The 21,541-nt window shown below is 34.2% G+C and overlaps 1 protein-coding gene and 2 non-coding genes across 3 annotated transcripts; 1 reads left to right on the top strand and 2 right to left on the bottom strand.

Moving 5' to 3' along the window:
• Positions 1–4,767: 4,767 nt before the first annotated feature.
• LOC6640878 lies at positions 4,768–6,407 on the bottom strand. The gene is made up of 2 exons (XM_002063815.3): positions 6,288–6,407; positions 4,768–6,217 (listed from the first exon to the last, which is right to left on the bottom strand). Exon 2 carries the CDS (start codon positions 6,211–6,213, stop codon positions 4,768–4,770), a length of 1,446 nt encoding a protein of 481 aa, XP_002063851.3. The 5' UTR covers positions 6,214–6,217; positions 6,288–6,407.
• Positions 6,408–12,992: 6,585 nt separating this feature from the next.
• On the top strand, positions 12,993–13,065 carry Trnak-cuu. The gene has a single exon. It is a non-coding gene; the product is annotated as a tRNA-Lys (tRNA).
• Positions 13,066–13,226: 161 nt separating this feature from the next.
• Trnar-acg lies at positions 13,227–13,299 on the bottom strand. The gene has a single exon. It is a non-coding gene; the product is annotated as a tRNA-Arg (tRNA).
• Positions 13,300–21,541: the final 8,242 nt, after the last annotated feature.

The following is a 21,541-nucleotide window of genomic DNA, read 5'->3' on the forward strand; positions in this document are numbered from 1 at the left end:
TTTTAACTAAGAAAAAACGTTCAGTTAATGTACTTCCTCTTGTTGTCATAATAAGAATAATAAGGACACTTTCTTTTCTAACATCATTAACGCCTTTTCCACAAAATGTCACGCACAAATTAGTTGGCAAATCAATCTGCTAATATGCATAAATTGTATTGGGGGTAAAATTATCAAACCATCTGGCCTAATGATATTCAATGTGTGTTGTTATTTTTTTTTATTTTTATTTATACAACTTTCAATCTCATAGAAAATCCTTTGTTGAAAACAAACATAAACCGCATACGGACAATATGCAATGCAATCCTTGCCAAAATCCCATTTGGTGAAATCCAATTTGATAAATAGAAACCAATAAATTTAATAATGAAAGCAACAAAACAAAAAACGAGTTAAAGGAAATAAAAACCAAAAAACCCTAACCAAATATTTCCGCATTCGCACAAATTTAGAGCACAAATTAGCAATCTGCCCGAATTTATGAAATATATGAAAATCGTGACAATAATAACGAACCCCGAACCCTAACTCCTGTTGCAACAACCTCCCCCAAAATGAAACAGCTGAGTAACTAAAAATGAAGCCAATATAGAGCAGCAGCCGATAAAAACTGGGCTCAGTCCGAAAAAGTCACAAAATGATAAAAAGGGGAAAAAGGACTTGAAGGGTGGCTAACTTGCATAGAAGGGGAATCGAATGTGGGTGTGGATGGGCGTTGGTCGAGTGTCATAAGTGCATAAAATGTATTTTTGTGTTTTGGACAAAAGCGAAACGAAAAGTTTAATTTTCTCTCCAGCTATTGCGCTCAAAGTGGCCTGGGTAACCAAATCCGTTCAGATCGACAAAAAAATAACATTGTTGCCAAAAAGAAAAAAAAGTTAAGTTGAATGAGTGAGGTATAAAGAAGAAAATGTGTAATAATAAATGTAACAAATGACGCACACACGGTGAATGGAATGGCATTGGCAGGACTAGAATGGGAAAGAGTCCTGGCTGGGTAGAGTTGGGTGGGTGGTTGGTCGGTCGAAGGGCGTTTGCCATTTTAGATTAATGGCCGACGGCAGCATCGTCATATGAGAACCAGATCCGTACATATATATGTATATATATACATGCACTTATTTGACTAATGTCTTTAATAAAAAATTACACCCATTGGATAGCAAAGTGAAAAATTGGCAGGCAGATTGAGAGAAGGGTAATATTGTTAGTGTCATGCTGTCTCGGATACCCTGTAATATTTGCGGCTTACAGCAACGACAAAAAAGAATTTAGCATTTCATTAGGCAGGAACACAGAAGAAGAAAAAGGATGATGATGAACAACCCCCAGCAATTTCCTGTTTCACCCTCCTCACACATACGCACAAACACACGGAGTTTTAATATTTACTAATATTGACAATACTTAAAAAATTTCGTAAAGCACTGCGTTTGGGAGGGTTTTTTTTTTGGAAAGTTGAACCAATGGCCCATGGTAACCAGAAACTTTGACATATTTATAGTTGAAAAAAGAAAAAACCTTGACAATTGCAAGTGGTGGAAGAGCAGCAGCAGCCTTTACTTTCCTTTACTTACATAAATGGTGGTGTAGTGCGGTGCCTTGATGATGTTGGTGGTGGTGGTGGTGGTGGTTACACTGTTCCGTTGCGATGGGATTTACACAATATTTTCAAGTGCCCGCCACCGCCACCGCCGCTATCCTCGTCTCAACCGCCCCATCATAGGTCCCTTGGCGACCTATTAAGGGTTGCATTTAGTGGGCTTTGTGTCATTTTTTATGCAAATTGGATTAAAAAAAAAAGAAGTGAAACAGAACACAACGCAACGCATTTTACAAAACCCAATCCATATTTCCTTGTAAAGTAAATCTATCTATGTTTTTGGGAGAGATGGGCACGCGTCTACTAAATTAACCTAGGTCTTATTGGGCCGCAAATGCCATCATAAATAACAATTCCGATTGCTCTCATTGTGCCTTATTAACTGGCAAATGGCTTTGATGTCAACAATTCTCATTTCACATTGCGCACTTCGGGAGTATTTCTCTCCTATTCAGCTTGGGCCCTTTAGGGCAATCCATAAGCCTATCAAACGATTAAATTCGTTTTTTTTTTTGTTCATTCGTTGTGTTTCAGAATGCTGGTGGTCTTCAGCTTTGATTTGATTAGACTCGAAACTCATTGTTTTTTGGTTGCTAAGCTCTTGTCATGCAATTATTTCAATATACGTAGGCAAAATGCCTAGGGTTACGTCTTAGTTAGGTTTTTCATTTCCGTAATTCGAGAATTGCTAATTTTTGAACAAGATATTTGTAGAAATTTTTTATCATGCTAATTGTGAAATTCGATAAATATTTTTACACAGATTAAAATACCTACTCTACCTTAAGTTTGCGTTATCTATATTTCAATTTATATAGATTTTTTTATATATTTTTTTATTAATAGTCTATCGAATACAATTTTTCATTACATGGGTATCAGTTATTCCTTTTCTTCCACCTTATTAGGTAGGATTTAAGTGGTAAGAGATCTAATTGTAAGACTAGCTCAAATATGTATGTATTATATCCTTACCCTTAATTCCAATTTGGACAATATATAATAAAATTATGCCGCAAATCCAGACACAAATAAAGAAAGTCATATAGAAAATCAAGAAACTTTTTAAGGATTAATAGCAAAACCCCTCTCCTCTCTGGTAAAAGTTTAAATAAAATATATTATATACTTTTTGAATAGGGACCCTTTCGGTAATAAAGTTTTCATTGAGAAATTAACAGAGAACTATAAATTTAAAGTAATTTAAAACTAAGCTGGGTCTTTAAGGGTGAAAAAAAACGGATTGTTTGCTCAATATTAGGACAAGAATTACAGGAAGGATTACATATTTAAGTTTCAAATCAATAGTATTAAGGGTTGTATACTTTAAAATTGATTGAAATCCATTTTAACCCTAAGTTTGTGGGCGTTTTGAAACAAAAGTGAATAGCATAAGCAATATGAGTTTGGAATAAAATAAAAATTTGAATAAAATGAACATTTTTCATATATAGAACACAATTTCTAGGAAAAATGCATTCATTTTTTTTAAAGCACAATCAAAAAACTCTTTAGTTGACCTCAATGAAACGAAACCTCCCAGACCTCTCATAGCTCCAAACTCACCCTGTATTCATATAGATAGCTAAAATGTCATAGCGTTTCTAGGAAAACATCGATCTGTGGCATTCCATGTAAATGACGGGCCAACGACAGACGTCAAAGTGCCATTGACAGGACTCGGCAGGACCTTTCAATGCAGCCTGCACTTCCTGTACCCAATACCCACAGCCGTCAGAACCATATAGAACCATGTGTGTCCGGCACTCATTTGACTGCCTGTCACAACAAAATGTTAATGTGCATTGGGCCCACATTAATGGTTTTTCGAAATTATCCTTTTTTTTTTCTCTGTCTCCACACATTGTTATTGTCGATGGAAATTTATATTCATATATTATATTATTCATTATTGTAATTGTGGTTTGTGTCTGTCTCTGGTTGGGAAAATGTTGCGCTCACTTTCACCTGGCAGGAAAAGTCACAGAAATTTGTAGGGCCAAACTCAAACTCGCATACAATCAAAAGAGGGCAATCTGTGAATCTTTCATTCAGGTAACTCGATAGGCGATTTGTCAGAAGGCCTCGGCTTTGGATTTTGATTCAGATGGTAACTCTATACCCCTGAAATGGAATCCCTACCCCGTCTTCTTTTATGACTTTTGTTGGGTTAGCGCGTGTTTCCAACAGTTTGTTGCAGATTTTGTGCATTTATCATGCATGTGCTTGGCTTGGGTGGGTTGTTCTCCATTTCTCTCTCTCTCTCTTTGGGATTTGACTTGGGATGAGATGAGATGGTTAACTCTGGGACGCGTGCCAGAGCATGTGGTTTGGGTTTTAGTATTAAATTGTTTTGCGGTTGCCCTGATAATCAGACAATCGTACAATATATTTCATTGGACTGGAGTGGTTTTCTTCCCATTCGTTTTTTTGTTTTCTTTTTTCTCAGTTTTTGGGGTGGTTGTCCCTCAAAAGGGCAATTCCGAACGTACGTGTACATACTTACTATTTCCTATTTACTTAGAGTTTATACTTCCATCAAAGTTAATGAAATATTTAATTATGGGCATTAATCAGACAAATTACATAGACCATTCATAGGTGAGGTGGAGCTGATGTTCATGCTATAAAGGTTTCTTGTAATCTATCTAATGTTGAAAATGCAGAAATTATTCACTACTCTATCGCTCGGTTTCGGTGTATCGTTGTGTTTGTTAAGTACCCCAAGGTAATCGGCTAACAATGGGTTTAGGCCTAATGGTGAAATATATATAAAGTATATCAGCTGTCATTGACTTTGGCCAAAATATAACGAAGTTTCATTTGCCATAGTTAAATAAATCTTCATCATTTTGTTAACCTTTTCCTATAAGTAAAGTTAAATTTTCTCCTGCAGTTAATTTTTTAGAAGCCATATTGATGAGTCTTATGGTTTTATACCTGGGAAACATTAGCAAGTACATATAATAAAGAAATGTAGTGTTGTTAAGGGGCAACTGAAAATGTAGTTTTGTTAAGTAGATTAAAAGTTCATTAATGTTGCGAAACGACATTTAAATGGCGACTAGTACTATTTGTTAAAAAACCTGTTAAATAAAAAATTGATTATTTTTTTTATTATGATTAGTTTTTCATATTTTTTTTTATAAATGTTCAAAAATCTAGAATATATTATTTGCTATTTGTTTTATATATTTTAAATTTAATTGTAACATTTTATCATTATGATATTGAAGATCCAAATCAGACTCCAAAACTAAAAACTCTAAGTAATTATTTTTAATAAACTCTTTATATGGAGTCATCACTGTTTCTTGATGCGACAAAAAACAAGGATTATTGGCCTGCCAGGGTTCTACTAGCAATTCAAATTGACAATAGGCACAATGCAAATGCGCTGTAATATCTTGGAATTGCATGAGATGACCCAAAGAAGAGGCACCACATAGATAGCAGATATATTTACAGGTTGAGCCTTCACATTCGGCCACAAAAGGCAATTCCGGCATCCGATATTTAGCCACACATGCCCACTTGTGACATTGGTCTCCATGTCCAATTTCTGTATTATAAACAAATGCCGCAACATGGCACATTTCATGCAAAAGAATTTTAACTAGAACTGCTGGCTCCTCGATAGTCTCACTAAGAATAATCTTATAAGAACGATCAAGTTTTTTACCTGAAATTATAAGGTAACTTTTGCTATTTTGAGAACCATGCCAAATTAATTGTGGCTGAAGACCGCATAGAAAGATTTGATGATTGAACATATTAAAGAGTTTTTTAGCCAAATCACCTTTAGATTGCTTGAAATCCATAATGCGGTAGTTTATGGCCAACGGATGACACATATTCACAGAGATTTTTGTACTAAGGGATTCAATGAAGCTGTAGAATAAAGGATGTTGCTCCAGTAAGGGCAAACATCTTTTGTGTTGCCGGCATTCCTGATCCCGTTTCCTTAGAGGTGGCAACTCGCTTAGATTATTCGACTCTTGCCAAATATGCGAAGGCATTTGCGACTTTACAAAACTGGAGGCATTAATTCGCTGAATGTAGTCATCTAAAAGTTTCCATTTCATTTTGGCAGGCGAAACGGGATCAGCATTGTGAAGATTAAGCCTTGACCATGTTTTTACTGTCACTGATGAGGCAATAGGAATGTTAAACATTTTCGGAGCAGGAATTATCAACTCATCTTCATCTCTTGGATTATACAGTCGGCGTCGTGGGGCTATGAGACCCAAGAGTTTCTTTAGTTTCGTTTTCAATTGCTGGTTCGCGTTCATCAATGGGTCCATTAGGGGCTCCTTTGTTACTTTGGCTATGGGTTGACTTAGATCCAAATATACAAGGACATGTTCTGTCCTGTAAACAACATCAGATTCGTTGCTCTGATTAATACTAGAAGTATAATCGGGATCCTCTCTTCTCTTGTACAACTGTAGGTCAACTCCAGAAGTTTCCAAGTCATAATCACTGAACCTCTTTGGCCTTGTACGTGTAGTACGTCTACTGCGTATAATAACTGTTGAAGTGACCGAGTCTAGTTCCGATTCCTCACTGGAAATTTCAATGACGGCTTCGTGGCACCTTTTTGCCATTCTGCTGAAATGGAAATATTATGTCTCAAAATGTGCACAGTTTCTCCGGATTAAATATACATATGTATAGTTACTTTGCCAATCTGTTGACAAGACACAGGTTGTTAAGAAGTCCAAAAATGATTGAAAAACTAATAAACAGCAAGGCGAAAACTTTAATTGATCACAATTACTTTATGAACATTTTTTTACTAGTCACGATTCACAACATACATATGTATGTACATACATATGTCCAATATATATGCATGTGTCTGTCATGGTTGCTCATCACAAATCGATACTTTATGATTAATCGATTGAAGCACATATCGATTAAACGCAAGCTTGCCAATATTTTGAAATAAAAGCCCTTAATTTGAGATTTATCTATTTTTTAGTTCTCAAAAGAGAACTTGTTGGATAGAATGAACTTAAACTATATATGTATATGTATAAAAATAATCTAAAACAGGATATAGAATATCTTTGCCGCTGGAAAAGAATCATTAACAATAAACTTGACTTGCTTAAAGCCGAATTAGAAAGTATTTTCTATAAATTTTTATTCTCCGATATAATAAATTAAATATTAAAGAAGAAGAAAACGGTCTATTATATTAAACAAGTTTTGTTTTCCTTTGCTATATTTATACGGAACATTTCATAATACTTTGATTAAAAATGTTAAGTTCTTTTGGTTTGAGTCCATCTCTCACTTTTTCACTAATTTTCTTATTGACTATTGTTGACTTATTGACATGCCATCAGTGATAGTCTTATAAACTCATTAAACAGATAAGAGCAAAGTTTTATTTATATTATTATTATAATGCACACCTGTCTGGAGAAGCTTTCCAATGTTTGAATAGATCATAGTCAAAAGTCAACACTTATTTGCCTATGTCCTTTTCCCTTTAAAAAGCCTAACTGTTGCCTTTTTATTTATTTTTTGTAATTTTCTGTGAAACAATTTTCCACAGACTGGAAACTGAAAATGACTAAACATTTATTAAGCCCCAAAGGTGCCCCAGGCCTGTACTCTGTCCACTTAAGCGTTATTGATCACATTTTTTGCCAACATTTTTGGCCACTCATAAAATACCGACAGAGTTGAATGTCTGTCTGGAGGACAACTGGCTATGATAAATTCGAAGCTTCCGGTTTTCGGTAACTAAGACATCGGCAGGCAAATGAAGAGTCAAGTCCGCAAAATAAGAGAAATAGCTGCAATGCATACGTCATTTAACCCCTTTGCGCCATATTTTTCATAAACTTGCTCCACTTTGGATGATTTCGATTTTGGGTTTGGCTTTATGCATACTCTTTAAAAAAAAAAGGATACATCGATTTGGCGAACGCAAACAAAGAAAACAAAAGTATTTTTGCTGTGATTATTACACTTTATGAAATAATCTATTCAAATATATGAACAATAGGTGCCAAAGGCATAGAGGTTAAACTATGTAAAGAAGTTTGTTAAAAAAATACAATTTTTTAAAAAGTTTGAAGAAATAATATAACCGACCGATTACCTCTATGCGTTTATTTTACAAAACTCAATTTATTTTTTTTATTTTTATATTAAACTAACAAGAATTTTTACTATCAAAATCCTTGTTCAATCTTACTAATCATTTACTTTTATTCGCTCTTACAGCTTCGCAGACGAATACCATATTTATTTAAGTGAGTCTTGGTAAGTGTTTAAATCTTAGTTTGTTTTTTTTTTTAAGATTATGACTTATTATTGAAAACAATAGTTTATAAATTACTGTTGTATTAGTTTACAAAAGTACATATTTGTTTCTTATATTCTTATGTAAAAGAATTATTTCCTAGTTGTTTATTTGGTATAATTTGTATTTTTGAAAGAGTGGAGTCAACAGATAAAATCTGCTTATCGATTAGGTAATCGAGTAAATATTGTTTCAGATTTTTTAAGGCGAAACTTTATATTCAATTTGAAGGCCAAAGAGTATACGAATGTCGGCATAAATAGCCGAAGCTTACTCCTTTTTTTGTGGATTTTGTTTTTCCTTCTTTGTTTTTTTTTCATGTGCTGGGCTTGACAAGTGTGCTAAATTTGTACAGAGGCAGGAAAAGAGGAAACCAGACCGACGGATGATGTGCCTCATCGTCTGCTCTTGATAAAATATATGAAAGAGGGGAAGGCGGAATCTCTCGTTCTCTTTCTCTCTGTCTGTCTGTGTGTGCGTATATAGAAATATATAGAGACATTTATTGATAGATAGCAAACGCATCGCTTGAACCCTTTTACATTTGATGAACGTATCGAATTTCCCATATTGCCAAAAAGCAACCAAATTTATGGCTGTTTGATTTATTTTAACTTTTAACACCGATGCCAAACCCCCAACCACCAATCCCCCTAAACCAAGCAAATGTGTTGCCAAAGAGGCGTGCCAAATGGCCAGGCGAGACTAGCAAAGAAATTGAGAATTTATATATATATATATTGGATATTTAGGGTTGTTACTTTTGAGCTTTGAACTGAATGCCACAAATCGTTCAATAACTTTATGGAGGAGTACGATGCTGAAAGTCCATCTGGTGCGAGGGTCTAGGAATATCGATGCCAAATGAAGTGCAGTTGGATAACTTGAAGTTTATTTTAGCCTAAAGTTGAGAGGGAATTCCAGGCACTAATTTGTTGATCTCCAAACACTTGCACTAATTCCTTTAGTAAATTCTAATTTAGCTTGCATAATTAAGCTGTTTACCTTAAATCATTTGCTTGTGAACCTGTCAAGCGTAAACCGCACTTCAACGCTATTAAACCCTGCACTCATATCCCATATACCATACATATACATATACATATGTATGCCAACTTCCTCTCCTCATCTTTGTGCCCCTTTTTCTCTGCGAGTCCAATCACAACTCCACACCATTTGCGTATTACGCTTCATTATGCAGATTTCTTGCCGTTGGTTACATTTTTTTTTGTATACACTTTCAAGTGTATATAGTGTATATTGGTTTTACAAAGACTTTTGCAATGCCTTTCGAAGAATAGTATTAACATTGAGGGTGTATCTACCATATGAGTTTCTTAAGTTTTGGTATCTAGATATATCGCACTCGTTGGGTTTTATTTTTCACTTAAGTTTGATTCATGATTCAAGTAAAGAGTAAATATTTTGAACAGATTTTAAGTTATCGGCGTTGTCTGTGAAAGTAGAGGGTTAACTTTCGCAGACAACCTGCAGGCGAGCTAACTTTATTGGTCGCCCAGTCTAACTTTTATAACGGTATAGTTGAAGGTACTCCTTCAAAATTTTCCCAGTCAAATCAAACTGCTAAATAAATTCATTACTTTCTCGTTACGATCTTCACTTCGTTTAGAATTGCATTTTATATTTGATTTCTTTATATGTATGTCTTTTAAAAATTAAAGTTGATTGACTTCTTCGTAGTGATTCGCTCCCATCTGATTCTGATCCCATCTGATTCTTTTTCAATTATATATATGTATATAATGTGGAATATTTAAAGACTTATACTCCATATGTAAATAAGAACACAATTTCCACACTAGTTAAATGACAAAATGCTTATTTATATCCTTTTCAAAAAAATGAAGCCATTTAATATTAATACCAAGTTTTTGAGTGCTTGTCATAAAATTAAGTTAAAATTATATTGCAATAACCAAAATACTTCATTTGATTATATTTATTTTCTTGTATATATTCCTAGTAAATTCGACATAAATATAAATGTAATGTACTTATTTGTAAGTATTGTAAAAGAAATAAACACATTACATATTAAGATTATGAAGTTTAAAACATTAATTTGTCCATTTCACAAAAATGATTTGCTTTAGGTTTTTAACACTTTCTCAAAGTATTTGAAATCAAATTTTTTAAATTAAATGTTAGAAATGAAAACTATCTAAAAATCAATATAAATTTTACCGAACATTCGAACATTGTTCTAGGGATTTTTGGCTGGATCTATATATAGTAACTTGTACCTGAGAGTCCTTGATCTATTGACCTTCAGCTAAAGTTAAAGAATTAATCACTTAACCATGTTAAGCATTGATTACTTTCACATGTTAGGATCTGTTAACACAAATTCTTAACAAGGTTTCGAGATAATAAGTCATATCCTGTAGAAACTTTTTCACGGAAAGCAACTAAATTGAACTGGAAAATGTTGAATAGAGTGTGTAGAATAGGTCGGTGGCCTCCTGATTTAATTTGTTCCCTATATTTCTTTCTTGTTTTCATTCTCAACTCCCAACCACTCGCTTTATTTGTTATTGTTGCATGGCTTGAGGCTTGAAAAAATATTTTTATTTAATTTATTTATGAATGAAGCGGCAGACTGTGTTGGGTTGTCGATTGTGCGCTACCCTGCGTTGGGTTGGAATTGAGTTTGGGTTGTAGGCTTGACAATAAAGGCACCCAGCCAGCCAGCCAAACACACATTCGTCGTGTCGCCTTCCTTTTTTTTGCTACTCACACTCCCCTCTTCATCGTCCTCCTGTTCTCTTCAGATTTGCGTTTGGCAATCCTGGTGCCTGGTTGCTGGTTTCTGGTGCGCCTACCAGCCGCATTGTCACATAGATAAGCCGCGTCTGGCTTAACTCATAAAAAAGTGGCAGCAAAGGATAATAAAAGTGGCAAAAGCAAAAGGCAAACGCGTGCGGATTTAAATTTCAACAAAAATAAACAACCAAATGGTCGGGCTCACATATTTCACGGCATTGACGATGATGTTGCTCTTGTTGTTCATGATGATGATGAGGATGATGATGGTGGGAAATCTATTTCGACACACAAAATATCTTTCTAAATGATTTCTCAACTGAACTCAACTTCAACTTCTTGGTTCGATAATGACAATAATCAAAAATTCTCAGACTACCCATTTGGCTTTTGTAATTTGCCGCCAGAGTGAAAGAGATGGGGAGCAAAACCAATGGACACATGTAAAAAGAGAGAGAGAGAGAGAGAGAGAGATGGAATGGGAGGCAAACCACCGGGCTCAACTGAGACAACTGAGAAATGAATTTAAAAACAATTTGCGGTCAACTCACAAAAGCAGCCATGAGGTAAACCGCAAAGACAACAATTAAGCGTAACAAATGATTATGAATAACCATTTTTCTATGCTTGGATGATGTATACAAATACAGATACAGATACATATTTGGGAAATGTATTCTTTTAGAGCATGAGAACACACAAAAACACAAAAATGAATGTAATAAAATTTTTAACATGGGCATCATCGCCCTTTCCATTGGACCTTGATCTCTCCAAACATTTACCTACTATTTATACTATTTTTCTCATTTTGTGAATGAATTCAATTTTTCTTTTTGGTTGCCTAGTTCTAAGATTTGCCATTAGTAATAGGTTTTAAGTAGTTAAGTAGTTATGTTATCTGTTAACTAAATGTTAAGACCAGTTAACATATGAGCAAAGTAGCTGCCAACGTTTGAGTAACTTGATTTTCATTGACAAACAAATTATTACGTTTTGTAAAGTTTCTTTAAAATTGCTTATTTTATAAGTAATTGCTTACATAAACCTTAGCAAATAAGGATTTTTACCTATAAAAGAACATTTTTGGAGTAGGTAATCTAAATTTTTGTTTACACATTTTTCGAAAGATGAACTTCATTGTACTATCACAAGGTTTTTTGATAAAGAGGAGAACGTGATCGTGAATGTTCAAGAAACGAAAGTATTTGAGAATATATTCAAATTTGAGCAAAAATATCCTCAGTCTTTATGATTTTACAGAATTTTTAAGATGCGTCACGAAACAGAATGACGACTTTAAACTCAAATACCTTTTACATATACATATGTAGGTCCAATTTTTAAGAAAGGTCTACTTAGTGGCATTTTTAAAGTTATGAATATTTAAAAAAAATTTTTATTTTCAGTTTCAAATGCAAACAAAACAATTATATTAAATTATAATGAAAATTTTCGAGTTTCTGACCACCGCCTCACATTGTTTATTATCCGTTGTGTGTTAGAAATATACATATAAATTTGTATATAAAACGTAACATTTTAAACACAAACTAAAATTATAAAACCTCCTGAATATTGTAAAAATTGTATCCTTTAACTTCAAGAAAAAAGTTGGTATATCAATTCACAGTTGTTATGGCGTAATCTTTTATTAGATTGACTCTCTTGATCAATTGTTTTAACAATTCTTAATGCCACATGGTGGACCTTGATTTACATATACATATATGTCTTTAGTATCTTGTTCAATAATGAATCTAGGTGAGATTTGTTTCAGAAATGGGTCGCAGATCCATATCTTAAATGTTAACAACTTAATTGAGAAATAATAAATTAATATTGTTTAAGCAAATTTCATTAAATTTCTCCAGAATTTCTTATTTTATATTGGTAATTTCGACTTTATTTTTTAAGTCTCAAGATTTGTATTTCCTAAAGGCTCATTATACAAAAGCATTGGAAGTTGAATTAAATTTGTTTATGCCCAGTTAAAGTTGGCTCATTTCATATGTGTAACAAATATTTATGTAACCAAAATAGAAGTGACAATCACAATGCCCCACACAAAAGCATTTGTTATCAAGCGAAGCATAGAAATATTTCCGGTATTTCATGTATTTCATAATAACAGTTGATTGATAGAACAAGAATAAAACCATTCACTAAATTTGCCTTTACATAGATTTATCTATTCATAGCATAAATTTTGTTTATATAGTTCGCCTGCTTGCCCATTGGAAGCATTTGTTGCGCTTTGACAACGGCGCTTCACATGCCCGGCTAGCTCAGTCGGTAGAGCATGAGACTCTTAATCTCAGGGTCGTGGGTTCGAGCCCCACGTTGGGCGAGGAAAATTTTTTTCTTAATTTTACTATTTTTTTTTTTGTAATTTCAATTTTCAAATGTGCCGACTAAAATAAATTTGTAATTAATTTGTAAATTTTAAGATGTTTCATATTTATATAATATTTATTTATATCAATAAAAAACAAAAAAAATTGTTTACTCCGATCCTGCCAGGAGTCGAACCTGGAATCTTCTGATCCGTAGTCAGACGCGTTATCCATTGCGCCACAGGACCGTGTGATCTTTCACGCATTAGATATCTGTTGGTTACTTTGACCCCGTCGTAATTTTAATGATGTCATAGATATGTTGAAATATTTATTATACATGATTCAAGGTTAATGTCTGCATTAATATATTCTAAGTACTTTAATGTGTGAATATACTTAGAAAATATAATTGGAATTCTCGTGTTTATCTATTTCTATTCTAATGAATTTAATAATTTGTCTCAGCATGAGTTTCACTCATAAGCACTTTGAATTAAAGCTTATTCATTCTTTCGAAAAGTGTCGAAACAGACTTGTTAGATTATTAAAGTTATAGTAATTGAGTTAAACATAAAAAATCTTAAACCAAATATCTTCAACGATTATAATGCAGATTTTTATTTTTAGTTAGGCATAATTACATAGTTTGATTCCTTAAACATTTCATCTCCCTAGGTCTTCAATACTCCATTAAGTCGTTCTGCGTTCTTTCTAAATACATAATTAAAGCATTCAATTTTAACGTCTCATTTTCGGAAATGGTACTCAATTTGAGGTTTGCAAGTTTCTTAACATTCTTGCAGTTCCTTTTTTAATCGAATGTCAAAAATCAATCACATTAGCGAATGATTTCTTAAAAATTACCATGATTAACTAGTTCTTATGATATGACTAATTTGCCTCGCCATTCAAACTTTTACTAAATGGTTAGCGAATCTAAATGCCAAATTCTTAAAACTTGTATTTAAAAGCAAGGCGACTAAAAAAACCCAATAGATTCATTTCATATCCCAAATAAAAGTCATTTGTTTGAAACGTTTTTCATACTGTAATATTTATATTTAGGGGTTTTTGTGTATGTTTATATAGAGATAAGTATAAATGCATGTATTTAGGTAAATATGTGTGTGAATTTATGATACATTTCACATAGCCCACTAAAAATAGAAGACCATCCCTGTTGGTTGCTTTAACCAGCCGCAGGACAATTTATATTACAAAAACTTCACACAAAGCGGTCGAACATGAAAAAATAAAAATATTACCCAAAGTTAAGGTAAAGTAGCGACTTTTCAATTCCCTTTACCAATCCTAATCTATAATTAAATCCAAAAATACAATTAAAATTTTTGAAATTTTAGAACTTCAAGGTAATAAACAAATCTAAAAACGGTTCAATATTGTTAAGTTAGTTTTAAATTTAATAAACAAAATGCTGTCAAAATTAAATATTCTAATTAATATATTTTTTTAACATATGTACATATCTTTTATTTAACTTTAGTTTGGGTTGAAAAAATGTTATATATTTTTCGATGTCATAATTGTATTTTATTTGCTATTTGATTATATTATGTTATTCTAATATTCTGTTTAAACGAATTCGCTTAAAATTTTGTTTTAGTTTTTTCTAAGGTTTTTTGTTTGTTGGTTCATTCTAATACCTCGACATATAGATGAAATAGTTTTCAAGTGTCCCTACAAGAAAAAACTACGACAAAAGTATTAGTTGGATGACATAAAATTTTGAATATTGAATATTTTATTGGGCAATCGGGGCAAAGTTTTATATATAGTACAATTTAGCAAAATCCAGTCATAAAATATCTTGATAAGAAAGGCTCAATAGCCCAGTTTATCTTTTGATTATAGAGTATTTAGAACAATAAATAGAGAAACCAAGAGCATTGGCCTCCTAAAGCCCTCCCCAAACCGCACACTGCCGCCAACTTTTCCCCCCATCCGAATGCTGCTGCTGTTTGTGAAACATTTTCAACATGCAGTGAAAATTAGAAAGGGATAAACAAATACATTTATTACATGCAAATACAACAAATACAAAAACCAAGAGCTACGTCAGTGTCGCTTTTGTTCGGTCTCTTTCCAACCCAACTTCCTTCTCTCTCTTTAGCTCTCTACCTTTGGCCTTTCCCCACATATCCTCACATACAATACAAAAACCAAAACCAAAACCAAAAAAAAAAAAAAAAGGAAACACGCCTCCGGCAACGCACACACGTGACTTTAAAGCTCATGGGATTACATTCAACGCAGTTTTGTGCGGGATTTTCGTATGCAAAAAATACGAGTGAAGAGAAGAGTAAAGCTTAGGAAATTAATGCGCAGAAGGAATTGCATTTAAATTATGTGGGTGACTGAGTGCTGAGGTTGAAGGTGTCCGCCGTGACAGACAGCACAGGACAAACCCAACCCAATCCCACCCCACCAGCCCCTCCTCAAACTGGCACCGGCCACCCGCCTGCCCGCATTAATTTATAATTTTGCCAGCGGCATACGTCGGCGGCGGCGGTTTTACAAATTTAATGGCAATGGCGGCTTACAAATGAATACAAATTGCAATTTGAACTTTTCAGTTTTACAATTTTACAATTTTGTAATTAACAGAACGGAAAAAAATAACAAAACATTTCGCATCATAATTCTTGAGCGAAAGTATTTAGAAATTTAATTAAGTTGCATTGGCCACGCAGATTTATTCACAGCAGGAATGCCCAGGATGCCCGAGACCCAGCCGAGTCCAATCTTACAAGCTACCATCAATTTGCAACCCTTTCTCAAAATAACCATTTCTTGGGTAAAACTTTTTTAATTCCTTAAACAAAGGACAGAGCAGAAGGAGAAGGTAACACATTAATTTCCATTGCCTGACCAAATAAACATTATACAGCAGTTTTTTCGAATTTGTTTTCGCTCAAAGCACTAAGCAACATGTTTTGGTGTGGAAACTTAATGCTTTGAACGATTACTATTAGTTGATAGTTAATATGTGTCGACACGGTAAAAATTATCGATTCACATATGATCCAACTTGCTATTTTGTTAGTAACAATTAAAATGTATATTTATTTTAAGCATTATAAAATGTGAAAGACAAATGAAAAGATTTATATATGATTTATCTCATAAGTTTAATTCTAAAGCGGCAAAATTGATCGTAGATCTTCTTGAAAAGTGTTTGTCAACAGTTGAGCTTATTAAGTGAAAAGTTATTACTGATAAGTAAAGGTTTATAATTCTTCTTATAAGTCTTAGCTTAGAGATACGGGATTATTTTTTTGAGGCGTATCAAGCAAATTCGTTACCTTTATTCAACATATGGCAGATGATCGATTGAAATATCTTTCGATTAAAACGATTGAAAAAAACTACTTACTTAAATTTGGTTAGTTGATCCATTACAACCATTCTATAGTATATAAAAGATCGAAAATGTTCGATATGCCTATCGACTAGCAAATAGTCGGATCGATTAAAAGTAAAATCAATACTTTGGCACTAAAATTTGTAGACTAGTGTGATTCAGAGAAAAATCCAATCCCTGCATGGCTTGTGCACTGATGTGGCTCACCTTCTGCTGACGTATGACATTGCAGCATCAATTGTTGAAAGCACACGTAATAAATTCGTCAAGGAACAAGTACGAGAAAGGGGAGAGAGGGAACGTAAGGATGCAGAGGACAGAGAGTTGTCCCATAGACGAGGTAGAGGGCGATGCCAATGTCGTGTTGCCCTTGGTCATTAACAGCGTTAAGCCCGACGATTGGAATGGGCCATTCTCCCGGAAGGATGTCGTGGCAGCTGAGTGACGTGTGTGTTTGCTTCGTACCTTCCCCCTACATCCTACGCCATTACACACCCATCACCAATTTCATTTACACCCATCCAATGGATATATATACGTATACATATATATATATTGCACATCCATTCATCCGTTCGTATCCATAGGCATTGTCATTAGCGTTACTCGTGCGCCGTTATCCCTTTTTAATAAGGTTTACTCAGCATTTTTCTGTTTTGTTTTCCTGTTTTTTTTCCACATATTTATTGTGTGTTTGGTGTGTGTGTACCTATAGTCTTATGCGAGATTTGATTTTTGTTATGTACAAACTCAATTGTGCAAGCAACAGCAGACAAATTGTTAAGTCAGATTGTGGCTAAAGCCAAGGCAACATATCTTGTGGTCTTTGAGCTTAAAATCCATTCGCACAGGTATGTACTCAGGTATTTATTAACGCAATTGAAGCAAAAACAAAAAAAGAGTTGTGCTTGCATATTCCTATCTATAAATAGATGGTATTTGTTTTAACTCCTTAAAAGTTGTGTAGGTTGCAGAATGAAATTCCAAATGGTTATGATGGGCTAAAGGATTGTGGATTTGTTGCTCAAAGAATGTTATAAACAATTTTTTAATATCATCAATTGTAAAATAAGTAAAAGTAAGTACATATATCATTAATTTAAAAAGTTCTTAAAAGTTAAATACATTGTCAGTATTAACTTCTCAGCCTTGCCAAATGCAGGTAGGACAAATGAGTTTTGGTAAAGAACTCTTGAAATTGTTTATTTCTGGAAAATATATTTATGTTTCAGATAGTTAAATTTAAGCATAAACAAACTACAGTAAAATGAATTAAAAAGTATTCAAAGTGTAACATTTTTCCATCCTATATTAGAATTATCTTCACCTTTTCTGAGCCGGGTAGAAAATTATGAATTTTGTTTTAGATATATGAAGAATACTGAATGTCTTTATATCTTCAAGCAATGAAGTTGTTTAAGAAAGTACTGCCAAGCTAGTTTTTACCTTTATACCTCTCTTTGTATACTTTATAACCTCTCTTTATCCCATATCTTTACATCTTTTATCCTTATAACTCTATACTCAAAATTTAATCTTTAAAATCCAGTATTTTAGCGGCAAGATAAACACATGTTACTTTATTTCGAGAAGAAACCTAAACCTAAAACTAACGACTTTGAAAATTTAATGATACGAAGATTTAGAAGATTTCTTTTATTTAGAACGTTTTTAAGGAGGATTCATAATGATGTAAGAATACCCATAACAAACCGAAACATGTCTGGATTGATCAGATAAAAGTCATATGTAGGAATCACAATAGAGGGCTGATTGATGATTATTCCGCATTTTCAAAAGGTTCACTATTCTTATAAAATAAATATGATATTTCATTTCATTTCATTACATGCATTACCTTCTTGATAATATTATATTATTTGTATTAACATGCCAAAGAAAAAATGGAAAAGAGAACCTGAATAGGATTATAAATATGATATTAGCTGATATGGTATTACATTATTCTTAAATAAATAAAAATAAATTAGGTAGATCTAATCCTATTGCGAGATTTCTTTGTTTCCTAAAGGTAACTTTTCAATAATTAATCTTATATGATAGAATGTATATCCTTCTCGCAAATCGTTTTAAAGTTTACATTTGATTTTTATTACAAATTAAAGCTAACTAAAGTACATTCCTCACACAGAGAAATCTATGAGCCGTAACCGTTTTAAAGTCTATTAGGCACCTCAATCCTTATATAGTCAGAGAAAAAAAGGAGCATTAAAGGCGAACTTCTTGATTATATTCTACTTTATATGGTGTCTGTTCCATTCGGTTAAGGTTTTATGGCAAAAGTGTCGAGACGGCGAATCATTAACCAAAAACCGAATATGCAATGCACTTGGAGGATCGATCACTCTTCCTTTCCCGCACTCAGCATCAATCTAGAGTTCCTACAACTAATCCAACTACGTGCCTTGCACACCACATTGTGGTTTCTTGAACGCGTGCAGTCGAAATTAAATTGTTATCAGATCGATCAAAGCCACAGCATCATTATCTCTGCATTAGTCGTGGCCAGCAAGAAAAACCCAAAGCAGGAGAAAAAGAAAAAACTGCCTGATGAGGGGAAAATTCACTTGATAAGCGGTTTAAAATGCAATTCGTTGAGTGGGTTCAAGGCGAGGCCCGATAGAGTGAGAGTGAAAAAGAGATTACTCCTTTCATCCACACACACACACACCTTCTTCTGTGCCATTCTTCTTTAATGCCAATGGCTCAAAGGGTGTTGAGTGGTTTTTATGCCTGGCGCCTGGACGTAGCAATAACTTCTAATTAATACACGAAAAGCATAACGAAAGCTAATTATGAAACTAATGAGCTTGTTGGCAATGCAACATCAGTGGCCAGAGAAAGAAGACCAAGAAGAAGAAGGAACAGCGAAAAGAAAGAAACATTGCGGGGCACAAGGTATGGCAGTGGCCAAGTGTGAACGACGCAGTGCTTAACAAGCAGAGCGCCGCCGCTCCAGGTGCGAAATACCACGAAAGAGTAGAGTGAGCTGCGAATGGATACACCCATGCCCACATCCATCCATCCATACATATGTATGTATAAACGAGTGAGTGCCTACCTCTACCTACATAAATACATCCACACATCCATCCATACATATTTCATTTCAATTTCCTTTTTGGCTGGCGCGTCTTTTTAGCATACTTGATTATGGTCTTTGGTCGGCAGCGACCAGCAGCAGCTCGTATCCAGCATAAAGAAGATTGGGGGCTGGTCACTGAAAGTCGCCGGCCATCAGTCACTTCTGAGTGTGTGTGTGTGTGTATGAGCTCGGCACGTCACTCAAAGCGGGAGCACATTTACACACACACACACCCTAGTCCATCTCCGACTAAATAACAGAGCGGGACAAGACCGCGGGAAGATGATGATGATGACGACGACGACGACGACGATGTTGTTGCTCGTCCGGTGTGCCTTCGCTACTGTCATTATCTTGTTAACTCGTTGTTACGTCAGCCGGTCACTGAGTCTGCTCTTCAGCTTATACATACGTACTTATTTAGTGGACACAGACAAGGCCACTTAAATAGCTCCCATTGGGCAAATCAAGATAATATAATAAACAGAAAGTTGGTAAAGTGAGCACTCTAAACAATCGATTGTGGGAATTAGAAATGCTTAGATTTAAGAGATATTTTTGAACTGAACATTGGATAAAAATGAAAATATTCATATTTCAAATTATCGAAAAAGGCTAAGGAGATTTTCTTCTCTTTTTTTCTATATATTAATTTTCAAAACTGTATAGAAAATATTACAAGTAGTTCCATCGGCAATTGTGGGAAATAAGGTCATTAACAACATATTTTTCTATTTCTTTTTAAATATTTGTGCCGAATAAATTTGTTCTCCAACATAAAATATAGTATGATATAAATTACTAATGATACAAAGAAAATGAACTAAATTTACTCCCATGTCCTTTTCTGTGTAAAAAGTTAAGTAAGTAACATAGTTTGATTGTTATTGCCCCCCATCGATATTCCGAAAGTCCTTACTAACTTTAGCTTCAGACGACCCTATAAAATATTACAGTTTTTATTACTTATGCTTTAAGTTTAGGTATAATTCAAATATACACCCTTAGTATTTATTTTGAAGCTTTTAGATTCAGTTTGAGTCTCCTTTTGGTCAAAACTGACTAAACTTGCCAGTGAGTTTAAAAAATTGCCCTCCGGATAAGTTGTTTAAGTTTCAAACCGTTTTTATAGTTTAAGACGAACAACTACCAATCATTACAATCGCTAATGATGTGTCAAGTTGATTACTGGTGAACATATTGAAATGAACGCCATTGTTGTCATTATGCCTTGGGCTTGAACCTAAACCTGGACCCATATTAGTGGTCACTTACAGTGTGAGCGTGTGTATCTTGCTTAAATTCAGGCCCGATGCCCAGACTCAAACCAAAACCCAGACCCAGATCCAGAGAGCCCATCCAATGGCCCATGCCCTTGCCCCAATGTGTAATAATAATATACACACAGGTGTCCCAGGCTCTTCTCGTTTCGAACTTCATACTTCATCAATAAGCTCCATCGGGTAGTGGTGCTGCATGTAGCACATGTAGCGGCGATTACGCGTAATAATCATCATAATCAAAAGTCGCAACACGAAATGAGTTTCGACTTGTTGTTGCTGTTGCGAGCTGCACATCGAGAGCGAGACGTAGAATAACCAGTTAGGGATTGTTATGGGTCCAGAGCTGAAGCTTCGTGCTCCATATAGAATTGATTAATATTGGCATGGGGGTATAGGAAACTTAGTTGGTTTGTGCTCATTAAAACGCGATGTGAGCTCACCCAGGGTCGGAGTATCAATCTCTCTTGCTCTCTCTATCTCGTTTCCAAATATGGCCCGAAAGCATAAGCGTTTCGTCCCTGTTGAGAGGTAAACAATTTTTGACGTAATCATTCTGCGGCTCAATAGGATTTGTATTGATGCAGGCCTAAGGCATCAAGAGGGCATCGACTATGGATGAAACATAAAGAGAGAAGAAATATCTGTATATATATACAACTTTGTTAATTATAATGGAAAGGTAAGAACTAAAAATAAGGGAAACAAGAAAAAGATTG

This window comes from Drosophila willistoni, assembly GCF_018902025.1.
Source record: "Drosophila willistoni isolate 14030-0811.24 chromosome 2L unlocalized genomic scaffold, UCI_dwil_1.1 Seg168, whole genome shotgun sequence".
In the NCBI taxonomy this organism is placed as follows: domain Eukaryota; kingdom Metazoa; phylum Arthropoda; class Insecta; order Diptera; family Drosophilidae; genus Drosophila; species Drosophila willistoni.

Excerpts from the sequence above, each read along its gene's own strand:
- LOC6640878 (XM_002063815.3), bottom strand. The coding sequence starts at position 6,213 with ATGGCAAAAAGGTGCCACGAAGCCGTCATTGAAATTTCCAGTGAGGAA.